Source organism: Lissotriton helveticus, chromosome 8 (assembly GCF_964261635.1).
Source record: "Lissotriton helveticus chromosome 8, aLisHel1.1, whole genome shotgun sequence".
Classification (NCBI taxonomy): domain Eukaryota; kingdom Metazoa; phylum Chordata; class Amphibia; order Caudata; family Salamandridae; genus Lissotriton; species Lissotriton helveticus.
Genome location: NC_136069.1, coordinates 417,968,529 through 417,983,367, shown reverse-complemented (window position 1 = coordinate 417,983,367; position 14,839 = coordinate 417,968,529). Strand labels below are relative to the sequence as shown.

General features: G+C 43.7%; 1 protein-coding gene across 1 annotated transcript in view; it reads left to right on the top strand.

Moving 5' to 3' along the window:
* Window positions 1-14,839, top strand: part of LOC144772734 (serine/threonine-protein kinase Nek3-like) — a 263,235-nt gene that overhangs the window by 203,272 nt on the left and 45,124 nt on the right. The window contains exons 9-11 of the mRNA XM_078657269.1: window positions 8,344-8,544; window positions 12,442-12,493; window positions 14,118-14,261. Of these exons, the coding sequence (XP_078513395.1) occupies window positions 8,344-8,544; window positions 12,442-12,493; window positions 14,118-14,261 (397 nt within the window). The remainder of the gene's footprint in view (window positions 1-8,343; window positions 8,545-12,441; window positions 12,494-14,117; window positions 14,262-14,839) is intronic.

Below are 14,839 nucleotides of genomic sequence, written 5' to 3'. Positions count from 1 at the left end.
CAATCCAGTCTGTCTTGAATGCCTTTGTGTTTGGAACAAACCACCATTGGGTCCCTAATCAAATCATCGTGTAAAGACCCAAACTTACAAGGAGCAGCAAGAATTTTTAATGCCGAAACAAATTCTTCAACAGATTTGTGTTACAGTTGCTTTCTTTTAAAGAAAGCCCTCCTAGTAACACCAATGCAAACAACAGGCGAATAATGATCAGAAAGATCCATTATGGCAGCTTTAAAAACATCAATGTCACCAGCTCTTTCAGGCTTTTGCATTTGATTGTAGACCCTTAGGCCCACAGCTCCTAAATTATATAGCAAGAGTCTTTTCTTTCTTTTCGGAGACAAAATTCCAATATTGTCCTCTTGAGTGGCAATATAATTTAAAAAGTACTCTTTCCATTCGAGCCATTTAACAACTGGTTCACCTGGAGCTGATAAAAATTCCTTTGGATTATTTACATTAATGGTAAGGCTAGCAAAAGCAGTTGCTGCTGAAGATGTGGCATTGTCAGTCATTTTGTCACAACAAATATATAAGAAGATAGAATGAAAACCGAAAATTTTATTAATTATCTGGCTTACTTGAGTTAAAATCCGACTGGTGCAAATAACTTCTTCAATCGTGTAATCAAGAGAGTTACCGGTAACTTGTGCCGATAAAACAAACAAAATAAAGATGGCGGCTCCCAGGGTCACGCAGCGCGACCTGAGCGTGATGATGCGATGAGCTGTTTCCAGAGGATTCTCGTGACGTCACAAAAATGCGTTGCTAGTAATGGAACGCACAACACACACGAGGAAACAAGCGGAGGAGCGATGAAATTCGAATGATGCGCAGGTACGTTTTTAAAAGATGCACGGAGGTGAGTTGAGAAATTACAGTGTACTGATATCCCACACTGTAAATAGAGTTAAAAATTACTCACATTTGTTGAAGTTTAACTGTTACCGGAACATTGCCAAAGAATTCTGATGAACTGTGGAGACATTTAAGTAGAATCCAGTAGCGGTGGAGTTTAGAAAGCATAGTCGGGTTACCATTAAAATCTGAAGGAGTGCTGCAGCGTCTTCTTCAAAGTGTGACAAGTGACAAGAGTAATCACAAAAGAAAAATTTCAAGAATAACATTTTCCTCTTCCTTCTTTTTAAAAAATGAAAAAAAAAATAAAAAAATCCTTCTATTCTTTTAAAGCAGGCAGTCGTAAATCCCGAATCGTCGCCAAAATATTGTAGTGTCTTTATGGAATGCACCACAAAATAATGTTGAATTCAATATCCTTTATTGGATAAAGTTTACATGCATCTGGTTAAGTCTCCAGCCAGTAAGTAAGTGACAACGGATATCATTTGGAATGTAAAGACATAACATAGAATTCAATGACATGTGAATAGTTCTAAACTCTAATGAATTAAATAAATAAATACTACTTACACGCTACTACACACAGGTATGAATGAAGATGAGGTTTCACTGTCTTAGTGGTACAGGCTGAGACTGCATGCCATCGAGTTTTTTGCAATTTTTGATCTCCAATGTGGCAAGGGGGTCTCTTGTCTTGTGTAGTCTGCTGCGAAAGGCGAGCCTCTGCCAAATATGCACAAAGGCTGCTCCAGTTACAAGGATCTATTAGAGGCCAAGAGAAAATGAAATGTTGCCATTTGGGTGCTGCCTTACTAATAAGGCTTTTTATGCCATTTCTTGAATCTGGCACATTCTTCTGGCCGTTTGTGGTGTAACTCTGTAACGGCTGCCTGCAATAAAATTATAGTAGAGACGCCCTTACCTCAGTAGTCGAAGTGGACGGGATCGGAAGGGCACGGCGTGCCCCTACTTCTTTTATTAAAACGATTCCGTTCCCCTACTTTTTCTTTTCAAAACTATGTCCCAGGACGGCAGAAACAGCAAATCAATCAATCAATCAATCAATAAATTTATAGAGCGCACTACTCACCCGTAGGGTCTCAAGGCGCTAGGAGGGGGGGGGTGCCTTTACTGCTCGAACAGCCAGGTCTTGAGCTTCTTCCTGAAGGAGAGGTGGTCTTGGGTCAGGCGCAGGTCGGTCGGAAGGGAGTTCCAGGTCTTGGCGGCCAGGTAGGAGAAGGACCTTCCTCCTGTTGTCGCTCTTCGGATGCGGGGGACGGCGGCGAGGGCGTGGCTGGTTGATCTGAGGTGGCGCTTGGGAGCGTAGAAGTTGATCCGGTTGTTGAGGTAGCTCGGGCCTTGGTCGTGTAGGGCTTTGTGTGCGTGGGTGAGGAGGCGGAAGGTGATTCTTTTGTTGACGGGGAGCCAGTGCAGGTCTCTCAGGTGTCCGGAGATGTGGCTGTTTCGTGGGATGTCGAGGATGAGTCTGGCTGAGGCGTTCTGGATCCGCTGGAGTCTCTTCTGGAGTTTGGCAGTGGTTCCGGCGTAGAGGGCGTTGCCGTAGTCCAGTCGGCTGGTGACGAGGGCCTGGGTGACAGTCTTCCTGGTCTCGGTGGGGATCCACCAGAAGATCTTCCGTAGCATACGCAGGATGTTGAAGCACGACGAGGAGACGGCGTTGACTTGTCTGGTCATGGAGAGGGAGGAGTCCAGGATGAAGCCCAGGTTGCGTGCGTGGTCCGTCGGTTTGGGTGCGGTGCCCAGGGCGGGGGGCCACCAGGAGTCGTCCCAGGCGGAGGGCGAGGAGCCCAGGATGAGGACCTCCGTCTTGTCTGAGTTCAGTTTCAGGCGGCTGGTCGTCATCCACTCGGCTACCTCTCTCATCCCTTCGTGCAGGTTGGCTCTGGCGGCGGTGGGGTCGTTGGTCAGGGAGAGGATCAGTTGCGTGTCGTCGGCGTAGGAGATTATGTTGAGGTTGTGTTGGCGTGCGATGGCCGCGAGGGGGCTCATGTAGACGTTGAAGAGGGTGGGACTCAACGAGGATCCTTGAGGGACGCCGCAGATGACTTCGGTGGCCTCTGACTTGTACGGTGGTAGGCGGACTCTCTGTGTTCTTCCGTCGAGGAAGGAGGTGATCCATTCCAGTGCCTTCTCCTGGATTCCGATGTTGTCAAGGCGCTGCACTAGGGTGCGGTGGCAGACAGTGTCGAATGCCGCGGAGAGGTCCAGGAGGATGAGGGCCGCTGTTTCTCCGTTGTCCATCAGGGTTCGGATGTCATCGGTGGCAGCGATGAGGGCGGTCTCGGTGCTGTGGTTGGCTCGGAAGCCAGACTGTGAGGGGTCGAGGGATCCATTTGTCTCGAGGAAGGCGGCCAGCTGTTTGTTGACGGTCTTTTCGATGACTTTAGCCGGGAACGGGAGGAGCGAGATGGGACGGTAATTCTTGAGTTCGGTGGGGTCCGCTGTAGGTTTCTTGAGTAGAGCGCTGAGTTCGGCGTGCTTCCAGCTCTCAGGGAAGGTGGCGGTGTCGAAGGTGTTGATGATGTCCCGCAGGTGGGGTGCGATGACAGCTTCGGCTTTGTTGAAGACGTGGTGAGGGCAGGGGTCGGTTGGAGATCCGGAGTGGATGGAGTTCATCGTGCGGATGGTGTCTTCGGTGCTGATCGGGGTCCAGGCGCGGAGGGTGGTGGTGGGTGGCGTTGCTGCGGTTGTGGCGTGCGTTGGTTGGATGCTGAAGCTGTTGTGTATGTCCGCGATCTTGTTGTGGAAGTAGGAGGCGAGGGAGTTGCAGAGGTCTTGCGATGGGGTGATGTCGTTGTTTCCGGCGTTGGGGTTGGAGAGCTCTTTCACGATGTTGAAGAGTTCCTTGCAGTTGTGTGCGTTGTTGTCCAGACGGTCCTTGTATGCAGTTTTCTTGGTGGCGCGGATCAGTTGGTGGTGTTTCCGGGTGGCGAGCTTGAGGGTGGACATGTTGTTCATTGTTGGTTCCCTTCTCCATACTTTCTCGAGGGCTCGGCAGTTCTTCTTGGAGCTCTTGAGTTCGTCGGTGAACCATGGGGTTTTTCTGCTGCCGGGTCTGCTGGGCGGGGTCCTCAGAGGGGCCAGTTCGTCCGCGCAGTTGCTGATCCACTTCGAGAGGTTGTCGGCGGCCTGGCTGGGGTTCGTTGAGCCGGCCGGCGGGTGCTGGCTCAGGGAGGCGGTGAGCTGGTCGGCTGTGATCTTGTTCCAGCTTCTTCGGGCAACCTGTTGCTGGTGGTGGTGGATCGTCGTTCTTTTGAAGGTGAAGTGGACGCAGCTGTGGTCCGTCCAGTGGAGTCCTGTTGCGTGGCTGAAGGTGATGTCTTTGCTGGATGAGAAGACGGCGTCGAGTGTGTGTCCGGCGAGGTGGGTGGGGGTGGACACCAGCTGTTTGAGTCCGAGGTTGGCGAGGTTGTCGAGCAGGGTGATGGTGTTACGGTCGCTGTTGTTCTCCAGGTGGAAGTTGAGGTCCCCCAGGAGGATGTAGTCGGCGGAGGGGAGGGCATGTGGGCTGATGAAGTCGGCGATGTCCTCGCTGAATCGTGTGCGTGGTCCCGGGGGTCGGTAGATCAGGGTGCCTCTGAGGGTGGTCTTCGGGTCGGTGTGGATCTGGAAGTGCAGGTGTTCGGCGGTGGTTAGGGTGTCGTCGGTGTTGGTCGTGATGCGGATGGTGTCCCTGTGGATGATGGCGATGCTTCCTCCCGTCTGGTTGGCGGTGCGGTCCCTCCGGGTGATCTTGTAGCCCTCTGGGATGGCGATGGCGATGTCGGGTGCTGAGGAGGCGTTCATCCAGGTCTCCGTGAGGAAGGCGACGTCTGGGGCTGTGGTGTCGAGCAGGTTCCAGAGCTCGACGGCGTGTCTGTGGACGGAGCGGGTGTTGAGCAGGATGCACTTGAGGTGGTTGCTGCTGGTGTTCGGCTTGGCGGGTGCTGGTGCAGGGCAAAGGCATTCAGATAAGGCTCAGCTTGCTTTTGTGGACATTCGGGGATGGGCAGAGAAGGAAAAGGACTCTGTCTCTTCCTTACTGCCCAGCGAAGACACGGACAATGTCCTCTTCTTTTCTGTTCTGGGATAGCAGCCCCCCCCCCTCCTATTATTCCATTTCGTTCTGTCCAGCTCCTTACTTACTGAAAACCGTGACTTGAAGAAATGGTTCACAACCTCTTTCCTTCTTTCATTTAGTTGCTTTCCAGTGAAATGGATCCAAAAAAGAACAAGCCCGCGAGTGGTGCACGCCACAGCGAGACATCTGGTTTCAATTATCGCGCCCGTGTCTGGGCACGATAAGTGAAACCACATGGCAGCCCTGCGGGTAACCGCAACCAATAGGCCATGGTTGGAGCAATGCGCCCGCCTTTGGCAAATTGCGTGCTGTCTTTATTAAAAAGACGCACGCAAAGGCCAATAGCGTGGGCCAAAACAAAAAACACACGCACAAGTGTGTGTGATTCTTAGGTTAATTTTTGAAAGCCCTTACATGAAGTCTTCGCCAGAATAGCGCATATGCGCTGTTACAGGCTCGACCTAAAAAGTAGCACTTTCCTACAATGGCCACAACTGTTTAAAGCAGAGTAGGTAGTCCAGCTGATTCGGTCTTGCTCCCTATGCAAGACAGACTCATGCAGACAGAAATAACTAATGCATTGGGAGAAGAATGTTGACAAAAAGATATGGCACTTCTGTGTTGTGTGTAATTATACACCTTACCAATATATGACCGGAGATCCCCTTTTAAGAGCGATCCCAGACAAGGCTTGGCAGTAGTGCTGTGCCCAGGTAAAAAACATTGCCTTTATGTTTCGCCACAAACTCATTCATTTTAAATTCTTACATAGTATATTTCACACCTCAGTGGAGCATGTGGAAAAAGACTTCAGTTTTCTTCCCGCAATGGAGAAAAATACATCATAAAGGACCAATTTGCTTTGGGTCCATGAAGTAATTCCTCATTACTTGGACAAAACTCCGAATAGCTGGAATTTGGTGTGGGGATATCAATCATAATCATAGATTCCACCACCTGGAATCCCGGCACCAGATTCCAGCCAACTCGTAATAAGGGCCTTAGTTAGCAATGACTATGTGTTGTCTCTAACACTGTCTTGTAGACGTTATGTTACGCAGGTCCTGTTTGGTCCGTGTAATTACATATTTTGATTAGATGATCTCAATATCCCATGTGAGCAATACACAAAGTAGAGTCCCAGTACCTGATTGGCTAATGCTAAACATCTTCTGTAGATAACGAACAACAGAGTGCACGTTATGGTCAGCTTGTGTTTATCACTAACATTCAAGATCTTATCAGTGACATCAGACAAATGTCATCTCCACATCCTGAGGGGGCTGGAAACCTGGTTGCATTCAATCAATAATGCATGCTATATCCATGTGCCCCTGTAAATGGGTCAGAACTTTCCCAGTTATACTACTAAAGAAAGACACACAATAGTCTAAAGCTACAGGGGTCTTCTGGATGTAGAGCTGTTTTTTTCAACAAGTGGGTGGTGATCACCATATGATGACAATCTGCCTGCTTTATACGTGCAGAAAGAACAATTGATGGGCAGAATGCAGAACAGCGTCGAACATTCACCCCAGTACAGAGATCTGGGCCTAAATCCATCCTTTTTTTGCTCATCATGCCATTCCAGTTTGGACACAGCCATATACAAATCAGTCTTGACCCTGCGCCCAATGGGAACAGTCCAGGGAACTACCAGGCCAGGTCCTCCCTAGACTGGAAACAAGAATCCTAGTACCGGTTTCGCGCTTCATCCCTCATCAGGCAGAATAGCTTGACTCCAGTGGCATGGAGAGCACGGGACCCACGCCTGGGCATACCCATCCCACTTGGGGTGACGAATGCAAAAAGAACAATGGATGGACAGAATACAGAACAAGGGTCAAGGCTGATTTTCATTTGGCTGGGTCTAAGCTGGGGAGGCATGGTGAGCAAAAGAACAATGGATTTAACCCAGATCTCTTGAATGGGGGTGAATGTATGATTTATTCAGCATTCCGTCCATCATTTGTTTGCGTAGCACTTTTCACCCTAAGTGGGATGGGTATGCCCAGACGTGGGTCCCTTGCTCACTGTGCCACTGGATTCAAGCAAGCCTGACTGATGAAGGGTAATTCCCAGAAACCGGTCCCAGGATGCTTGTTTCCAGTCTAGGAAGGACCTGGCTTGGCAGTTCGGTTTGGACTGTTCCCATGAGGCACAAGGTCTAGCCCGAATTGCATATGGCTGGGTCTAAACTGGGGTGGCATGGTGAGCAAAAGAATGATGGATTTCACCCAGATCTCTTGACTGGGGGGTGAATGTATGATTTATTCAGCATTCCGTCCATCATTTGTTTGCGTAGCACTTTTCACCCTAAGTGGGCTGGGTATGCCCAGATGTGGGTCCCTTGCTCACTGTGCCACTGGATTCAAGCTAGCCTGGCTGATGAAGGGTAATACCCAAAAACCAGTCCCAGTATGCTTGTTTCCGGTCCAGGAAGGGCCTAGCTTGGAAGTTCGGTCTGGATTGTTCCCATGAGGCACAGGGTCAAGACTGATTTGCATATGGCTGAGTCTAAATTGGGGTGGCATGGTGAGCAAAAGGACAATGGATTTAACCTAGATCTCTTGACTGGGGGTGAATGTATGATTTATTCAGCATTCCGTCCATCATTTGTTTGCGTAGCACTTTTCACCCTAAGTGGGATGGGTTTGCCCAGACGTGGGTCCCTTGCTCACTGTGCCATTGGATTCAAGCTAGCCTGGCTGATGATGGGTAATACCCAGAAACCGGTCTCAAGATGCTTGTTTCAGGTCCAGGGAGGACCTGGCTTGGCAGTTCGGTCTGGACTGTTCCCATGAGGCACAGGGTCAAGACTGATTTCCAATTGGCTGTGTCTAAATCTCTTGACTGGGGGTGAATGTATGATTTATTCAGCATTCCGTCCATCATTTGTTTGCGTACTGCTTCATACGTGCAGCCTCAAGATGGGAGGCGTAACTTCAAATGTACGCCTATTTTTGAGAAAGCCAATTTGTGTCTAGAAGTTTGATATATTGCTACATTAATAAGCATGTATATGGGCCCATACATTTGCACTAAACCCTGCATTTTGCTAACTAGCTGGAACGGGTTTCAGGTTGTGTCGACATTTCTGGATGAGAAATGTCTTTGATACTGGGAGACTCACTGCAACTTAAAAATGGAGACTTTACAAGCAGTTTGTTCATGCAGTGTTCTTCATGCTCTGTTTTATAGCTCTTAGCACACACCATTTTTCTCACTACAATGAAGAGTGAAAGCAAAATAGTTAAGCAAAGTCCATTATCTGTGTTGTCCCTTCCTCAGCTGTATTCCTTCAACTTCGCTATCCTGTCACACGAATTATAAACACTTTGCAAAATACTTCTTATCCAGTGTTTAAAACAATAATAAATGCTCTCTCTCTTTTGCTTCAGTTTCATGCAACCAGTTGGAAGAGCCTCATTCGTAAAATATGCCAAGGATCTTATAGTCCACTTCCATCAAAGTACTCCTATGAGCTCCACTATCTAATAAGGCAAATGTTTCAGAAAAACCCAAAGTTCCGCCCGTCGGCGACCACACTTCTTGCCCGACCTTATTTAGCAAAACATATGAAAACATGGTTACCTGAGGAGGTAAGTACTCTACCCAACACAAATCTACCTATCATAACGTGAGTTCTTTTGAATACGAATAAGGTATGAGGAAGACTTCTAAAAGCGAGGCCAAAAAAGGTTAATCTTTGTCCACAACAGCTATGAAGTTTCAGCACAAAGCAATATAGATTCATTGTTGCATTACCATTTCTACATGATGATCCATAAAGATTGTCTCATTACCTTCACTGGGGTAATGAAGCACATTCACTGCTGTGTTAATAAATTATGATATAATGTACTAGCAGTGTGGAATACTAGTACTCTTATATCATAAGACAAAAATACATTAGTTAATTATTCATTATGTAATACGTACCACCAGCCACATTTTAAGTATTTCGCACGTCTGCAAGGAGTTTCCCTACCATTTAAAGAAATAATGCCTAAATGTTGAGTCACTTTATGAGGTTAGTGAACTTTGCGGTGAATTGCAAAATGTTTTTAAATCTGGGTTTAATTGTGCAGCGATCATGTAATCTATACAGAGAGAGACGTTCCAGTGGTTTTCTAGATATTTTCAGATCAACCATTTGCCATCTGTGATGCACATCACATCTATCAGCCATTGGATGATTGTAACGCTTGTTTATTGCTTTTGAACTTTTGCCAATTCCTAGTTAGCATAAGTCAAGTCACAATGTCATGGTGCATTATTGAGATGGGAGTCCATGGTGGGAGGAACAACTTTTCTATGTTTTGGGGAGGTGAGAAAGTAATTTGAACAATGGATGTTAATAATGGCCGAGGTATTTAGGGAAGATCACATGCCAGGCACACCCTGTCACGATTCAGGCGTGTATCTGAAAGGCAGTGCGGACGAGTCTGTCATGTGTCAGTTATGCATTTGAAAGGAGTGTAGGGGACGGGTTAAAAGTAAGGCTCAACTCGGGTGCTCCATGGATGGGCTGATGGTGCTGGGGATGTCAGTAACATGTCAGTAAGTCAGGAGCAGAGACATTCCCCTGTGAGGTGCACCTCTTGTGGACCATGGGTCTGAATCAAAGCCGTTGTGTGAGACATATCAGGAAGGGTGGAATGGAAGTTGCAGAGTTCTTTATACTTCTTGGATCACTGAGAAAGATTAGCAAAGCTAAGGTTGATTTTGACACTTACCTGGCTCACCTCGGAAAACCATTGGGGCTGTAATTAATCTTTCAGGGACATGACTAGCAGGCAGGGCTGCAGCACAGTACACCACATCTTAGATGCGCCTGATGTTCTTAAAGCACTGCCCTTTTCTGATACCATGTTGTGACACGCACCAACAAAGACAATGGGATTGACCTCTGTTGAGTAGATCCACCAGGAGGGACACATGCAAGCATGCAGAAAGAACAAGGCTGTTGAAATATTTTATGTCTACACACTGCCCAACAAATATTCAGAGTTCCTCCCACACAGACAGACACACAGATGTGGACATGAGCGTATGTACATGTGTGTGTGTGTGTGGGAGACTTACACTGCTGATGCCCTGCATTGCACATTCTGGCATGGTGAAGCCTTAATATGGAAAAATTAATGCCATATAAATAAGTGTAACATAATATAACATAACGTGGTACCTGTTTAACTCTGTTTATCTGCTAGTTTTCCTATATACAAGAAATTATAGATAACAGTAAAACATTTAACAAACCATGCTTTCCTTTCCTTTTATTATAGCTGTTCTACCTTGCATCATTTCGTATATGTTGCTTTCGTTTCCACTCATGCCATTGTATATAGCTGTCCATAGACAAACATAGCAAGACCTGTTGTCTTTGTCAATGCTTGTTAAGATACTGCCCACTGCCATGATTAATACATGCAGTCACCTCCCATTGATGTGCGTAGTCTCCCAGGTGCAGATATGCAGACAGTCTGCATTGTGGAAATGAAATAAACAATTACCCTACACAAAGTGTGTATTACAGATTGTTAAACCTTTAAACTTATTATGAGCTAAGTCACCTGGCTGCTTTTTTAAATTTTAAAGTTTGTGGTAAGTTACTTATGGTATCTGAAAAGTAGCAGTGAACTAAATAATCAGGCAATCTTAAATGGTATGTCTGAGCAAACACAGTAACATAGTTCACATGAAAGGAATAAGAAACGAATTAAGTTTATTTAATAATTATATTTGCTGTTGTGCTCGGGGAGCTGCTTTTTACACTCCATGATGGCTCTCGTAAGTTCAGATATTAAATGTATTATATTTAGGTAGTGATGTAGTTATCTTAAAGATGACTAGTAGTCTCAACAAGACGGTAATAAGAAAACAGCATTGGCATTGCAGACTTCCATTGTAATTAGTTGTAGCTGTCATCCCTACTTTGCATTGACATCTGCTATATTGTATTGATGTTTGTAGAGCGCAAACCTAGGTGGAGAGCACCATATACAACACAGACGTTTTACTATATTTATTTTCTTTCTGGACCTGTAAATGGAATATCTCACAAGCATTACCTTTGCAGATAAATTTGCTTAAAACATTTAAACTGAAGAGGACACGTTATAATACTTAGTTTACATAAAAATGGTTTTCATGGGTCAATTATAAGATTTGGCAACAGGTCATCTACTTTTGCCATTTTCCCTAATCCATGGAGATAAAGAAGTTCTAAGCCTACGGGGGCTCCCTGTATGGGGCAGACTTGTGTGGGCATTGTAAATTTGGCACCCTCGAAAACTCAGAAAATGCTTTTATAAAAACATTTCTGAGACGCCCTACTAGAGCTCCTATGCTCCCAATTAGATTAGATTTAAACCTTCGATCTAAGCTTCGCAAAGTTGGAGATTGATCTATTTTATATTGGATAAAGTTTCAGACTGATGAGAATTAAGGACCCTATAGGGATTTCATTCGATTTACACTAGATCACTACCATGTTGGGAAGATACCTTGGCTTGTACATATAAAAACTTGGTTATTTGCGTTGGGCTTGGAAGGTTTTTGGCTGCAGCCCTTTCCATTACCCCAAGGTGCCCGGAAATGTCCTGTGGGGACTTTGTTCTTGGAGGTAAGCTTTCTGCCGCATCTCCAGGTACCTTGGTAGACTCCTTGTTGTTCAAGTGTGTATTTGAGTACGAGCCATATTTAAATACGGTAATAAATCCCCCTGCGCATGCACTTTATGTAAAATTTAGATTAGGTATTTTACCACTGGCTACATTTACTTGCTGTTGGACGAAAAAGGGAGACACATCTATCATGTGCAAGATGGGTTGCTTGGCAAATGAGAACGTCGAGCATGTGTTATTTTTTTGCAGGGCCTATGCCAAACCCTGATCACACTGGACCGTTCCTTCTTGTAAACTTTTAGGTTTTAGGGACCGCCACACAGCCCTAAGAGTATGTAAAACCAATATAAGAGACTGTATCGGGTACTCAATTTCAAGATGTCTGGCAGCAGTATGGCATATTAGGTCGAAGTTATCTTTTAAATAGCCAGGATTACTTTTTGCTCATTTGTCATCTTGTGAGTTGAATGTATTTATGATATAGTCCCGGATCTGATTTCCTCTGATGTCATATTGTTCATTTTTTGGAATGTTTTTTTTTTTTAAATCAAAGTCTTTTTTAACCAGGATGTTTCCTTTTTTAAGAACTTTTTATTATAATATTTATTGTTTTAGAAATAGGATGAGTCTTGGTTTGGTGAACTGTAATTGTTATACCAGCATGCTTTTGATGAGTAATGTTATTCTTTAAAAATTCATTTTTATATCCTTTGTATTTATATTAAATGTTTATATTGTACCCTTTATGGTTTCACGGAACCGAAATAATGGAAACGTGATGATGAACTAAGTATTATATTTAATTAATATGGCGTTACCTGTGTTAGAGAAACCTGAGCCACAAATCACTGTGTTTTTCATTTTGAGGCATTGTCTGATATTCAAGGACATTTGGGGAAGGAGCGAGAAAGATCTGCAGGTAACTCGCAAAGAAAATTAGGTGACCTAAAATGTAAATATAAGTTTCACATTAGATCATTGCAGAGGTTTGATGTCCTTTTTATATAAACATTTTCACTATTTACAAATGATTTGCATTTTATACAGTTTGTCTTCTTTGTCTTTGTTGTTTTTGTTCTCTTATAGCAAATTGCAGAGTACTCTACAATTCTCTAAAATGGAAGCCTTTACCTCTATAGGACAAAAGTGAAAAGGAAATTTGTGGAGGCTTTTAGGAAACTTCAATCACTTCTATTTTATATTTCATCCAATGCATATTTTGCTGTATCAGTCTAAACTATATATATGTTTGTATGTTCTTATTTTTCTAGTTTAATAAAAGGTCACACTATACACTAATTACAAATGTTGCATGGAGATTTTGGGAGTATTTTAATATTAGACATTTTATTTGGTATAGTGAATGTTGTAATTATGAGGAGGCATCATATGAAGCAATGCATAAAGTCTTCCACAATGAAATGCATTTGTGGCCATGCAGCCAAATTCACTGTTTCTTGTGGCCTTGAACATTTTTGGGTAAACTTCTTGCTGACAAATATTTTACTGTATACAACTAAATCTAAGCACGGCCTATATCCAGGGTCTCTTCTAGGGTGCATATCTCTTATAGTACTTGTTTTTTTTACCATATATGTGGGAATAGGATATTAGGATGATTTTGAAATGTATATCTTTAGATGATTTTGAAAACTGAGATTCAAAGTATGGCATCTAAAATAAGCATTTGGAATTCTGATTTTGGTAAACCAGTTAACACACTAACAGCGTAATCTGGAGAACAAAAAGCTCAAGAATAAGTGAATGCAGGTTTGGGACTTAGTCATACCTGTGCCATATCAAATCATGGTATGTCATACTGTTTTCAGGCGGCCACGACAGGTCTGAAACTCCCTCTGCAAAGATGTTCAAGGTGAAGCATGCCCTCCTTAAGATAAAGATCAGCAAAGTTATAAAATCGCTTAATTGAAGTTGTTAATTCTGTTCTCGGCCTTCACAAAAATCTAAGTGAAGAGCACAATGAAATGGGTGATTTCATAGTGTGGCTTACGTAAATGCTCCTTCTCACTCATACCATATGATTAACATCTTTGATCATCTGTTGGGTTATAACATTGATTATGTTGTTCTAGTACGCAAGAAACATCAATTATGTTAGCTGATGGGTCTTCCTCATTTTACTAACTTGATCTACTGAACATATAGTATATTTTGATACCTATCCGAGTTCATTTATTGAATCAACGCTATAGGCACTGGCTTAAAGTTAAATGGTAATGGTAAACATTAATGGAGGAAGCCCGAAATCTTCATTGCCATCCATCAAATGCATTTCTTTCTTCACAAGAAATAAAATAAGAATATCCCTCTGAAGGATTGTACTCCAGATTAGCAATTCCGAAAAGAATCAAAAATTGTTCTATTACCACATAACTTTAACTAAGGGCCATAACATTTGCATTTATTTCTCCATTAACACTTGAGAATAATTCACAATGATAGTAAAATGTATATTTGACTTCCAAATAACTAATGTATAAATGTATTAGGTTTAGTGAGCATTTTTATTGTAATTTCATCAGGAGGTGATTCAGCCATTGAACAAGATGAAAATGTTATACATTTTGCCCGGAAGAAATGGGGAAATGAGTTGCCCAACACAGTCTTGAATTGCCTTGAAAATGCATCCATTCTCACGTCGAGTAGTACATCTCAAGACCATGAAAGTGAGTCATTTGTAAAGGTAGCTTAATCCCAAGCATTGAAAATCATTTAATATTGTTTTTTTCATGAAGGTGGAGTTTGATCATATGGCTGTTGGAAGAGGGCCTGGCAGCTGCCATTTGTTGCCACGCCTAGACGCATATCAAAATGTACTATTGTGCAAGTAAAATTAATATTTTTTAATTGCCAATCCAAATGGCGTCCACCGTTTTGGATCAGTATTTGAAAAATAAAAAAACAGAATGGTGTTGCATCATTCCGTAGGCATGCATGATGGTGTATTCTCTTCTATACGTAATCTTGTATACATGCGCCTATGTAATGATGTGGCTGCCAGTTGCAGTATCAGCAAAAAGCACTGGTAAAGCCTATAGGTCTAAAAGACAATCTATTGGCTTTGCCAGTTCATGTTTACTTAGCCAGTCTTGGTGCTACTTTGCTGACCTCACATCAGCCTTATTTTACTAAAAGCATTAAGAAGCAGGCATTATTATTTTACAATCTGCATAGACCTTTCCCTCATTCCTATCTAGCTTAAGTCACATATAGTTTGTGAACATGTGACATTCTATGATGTTTT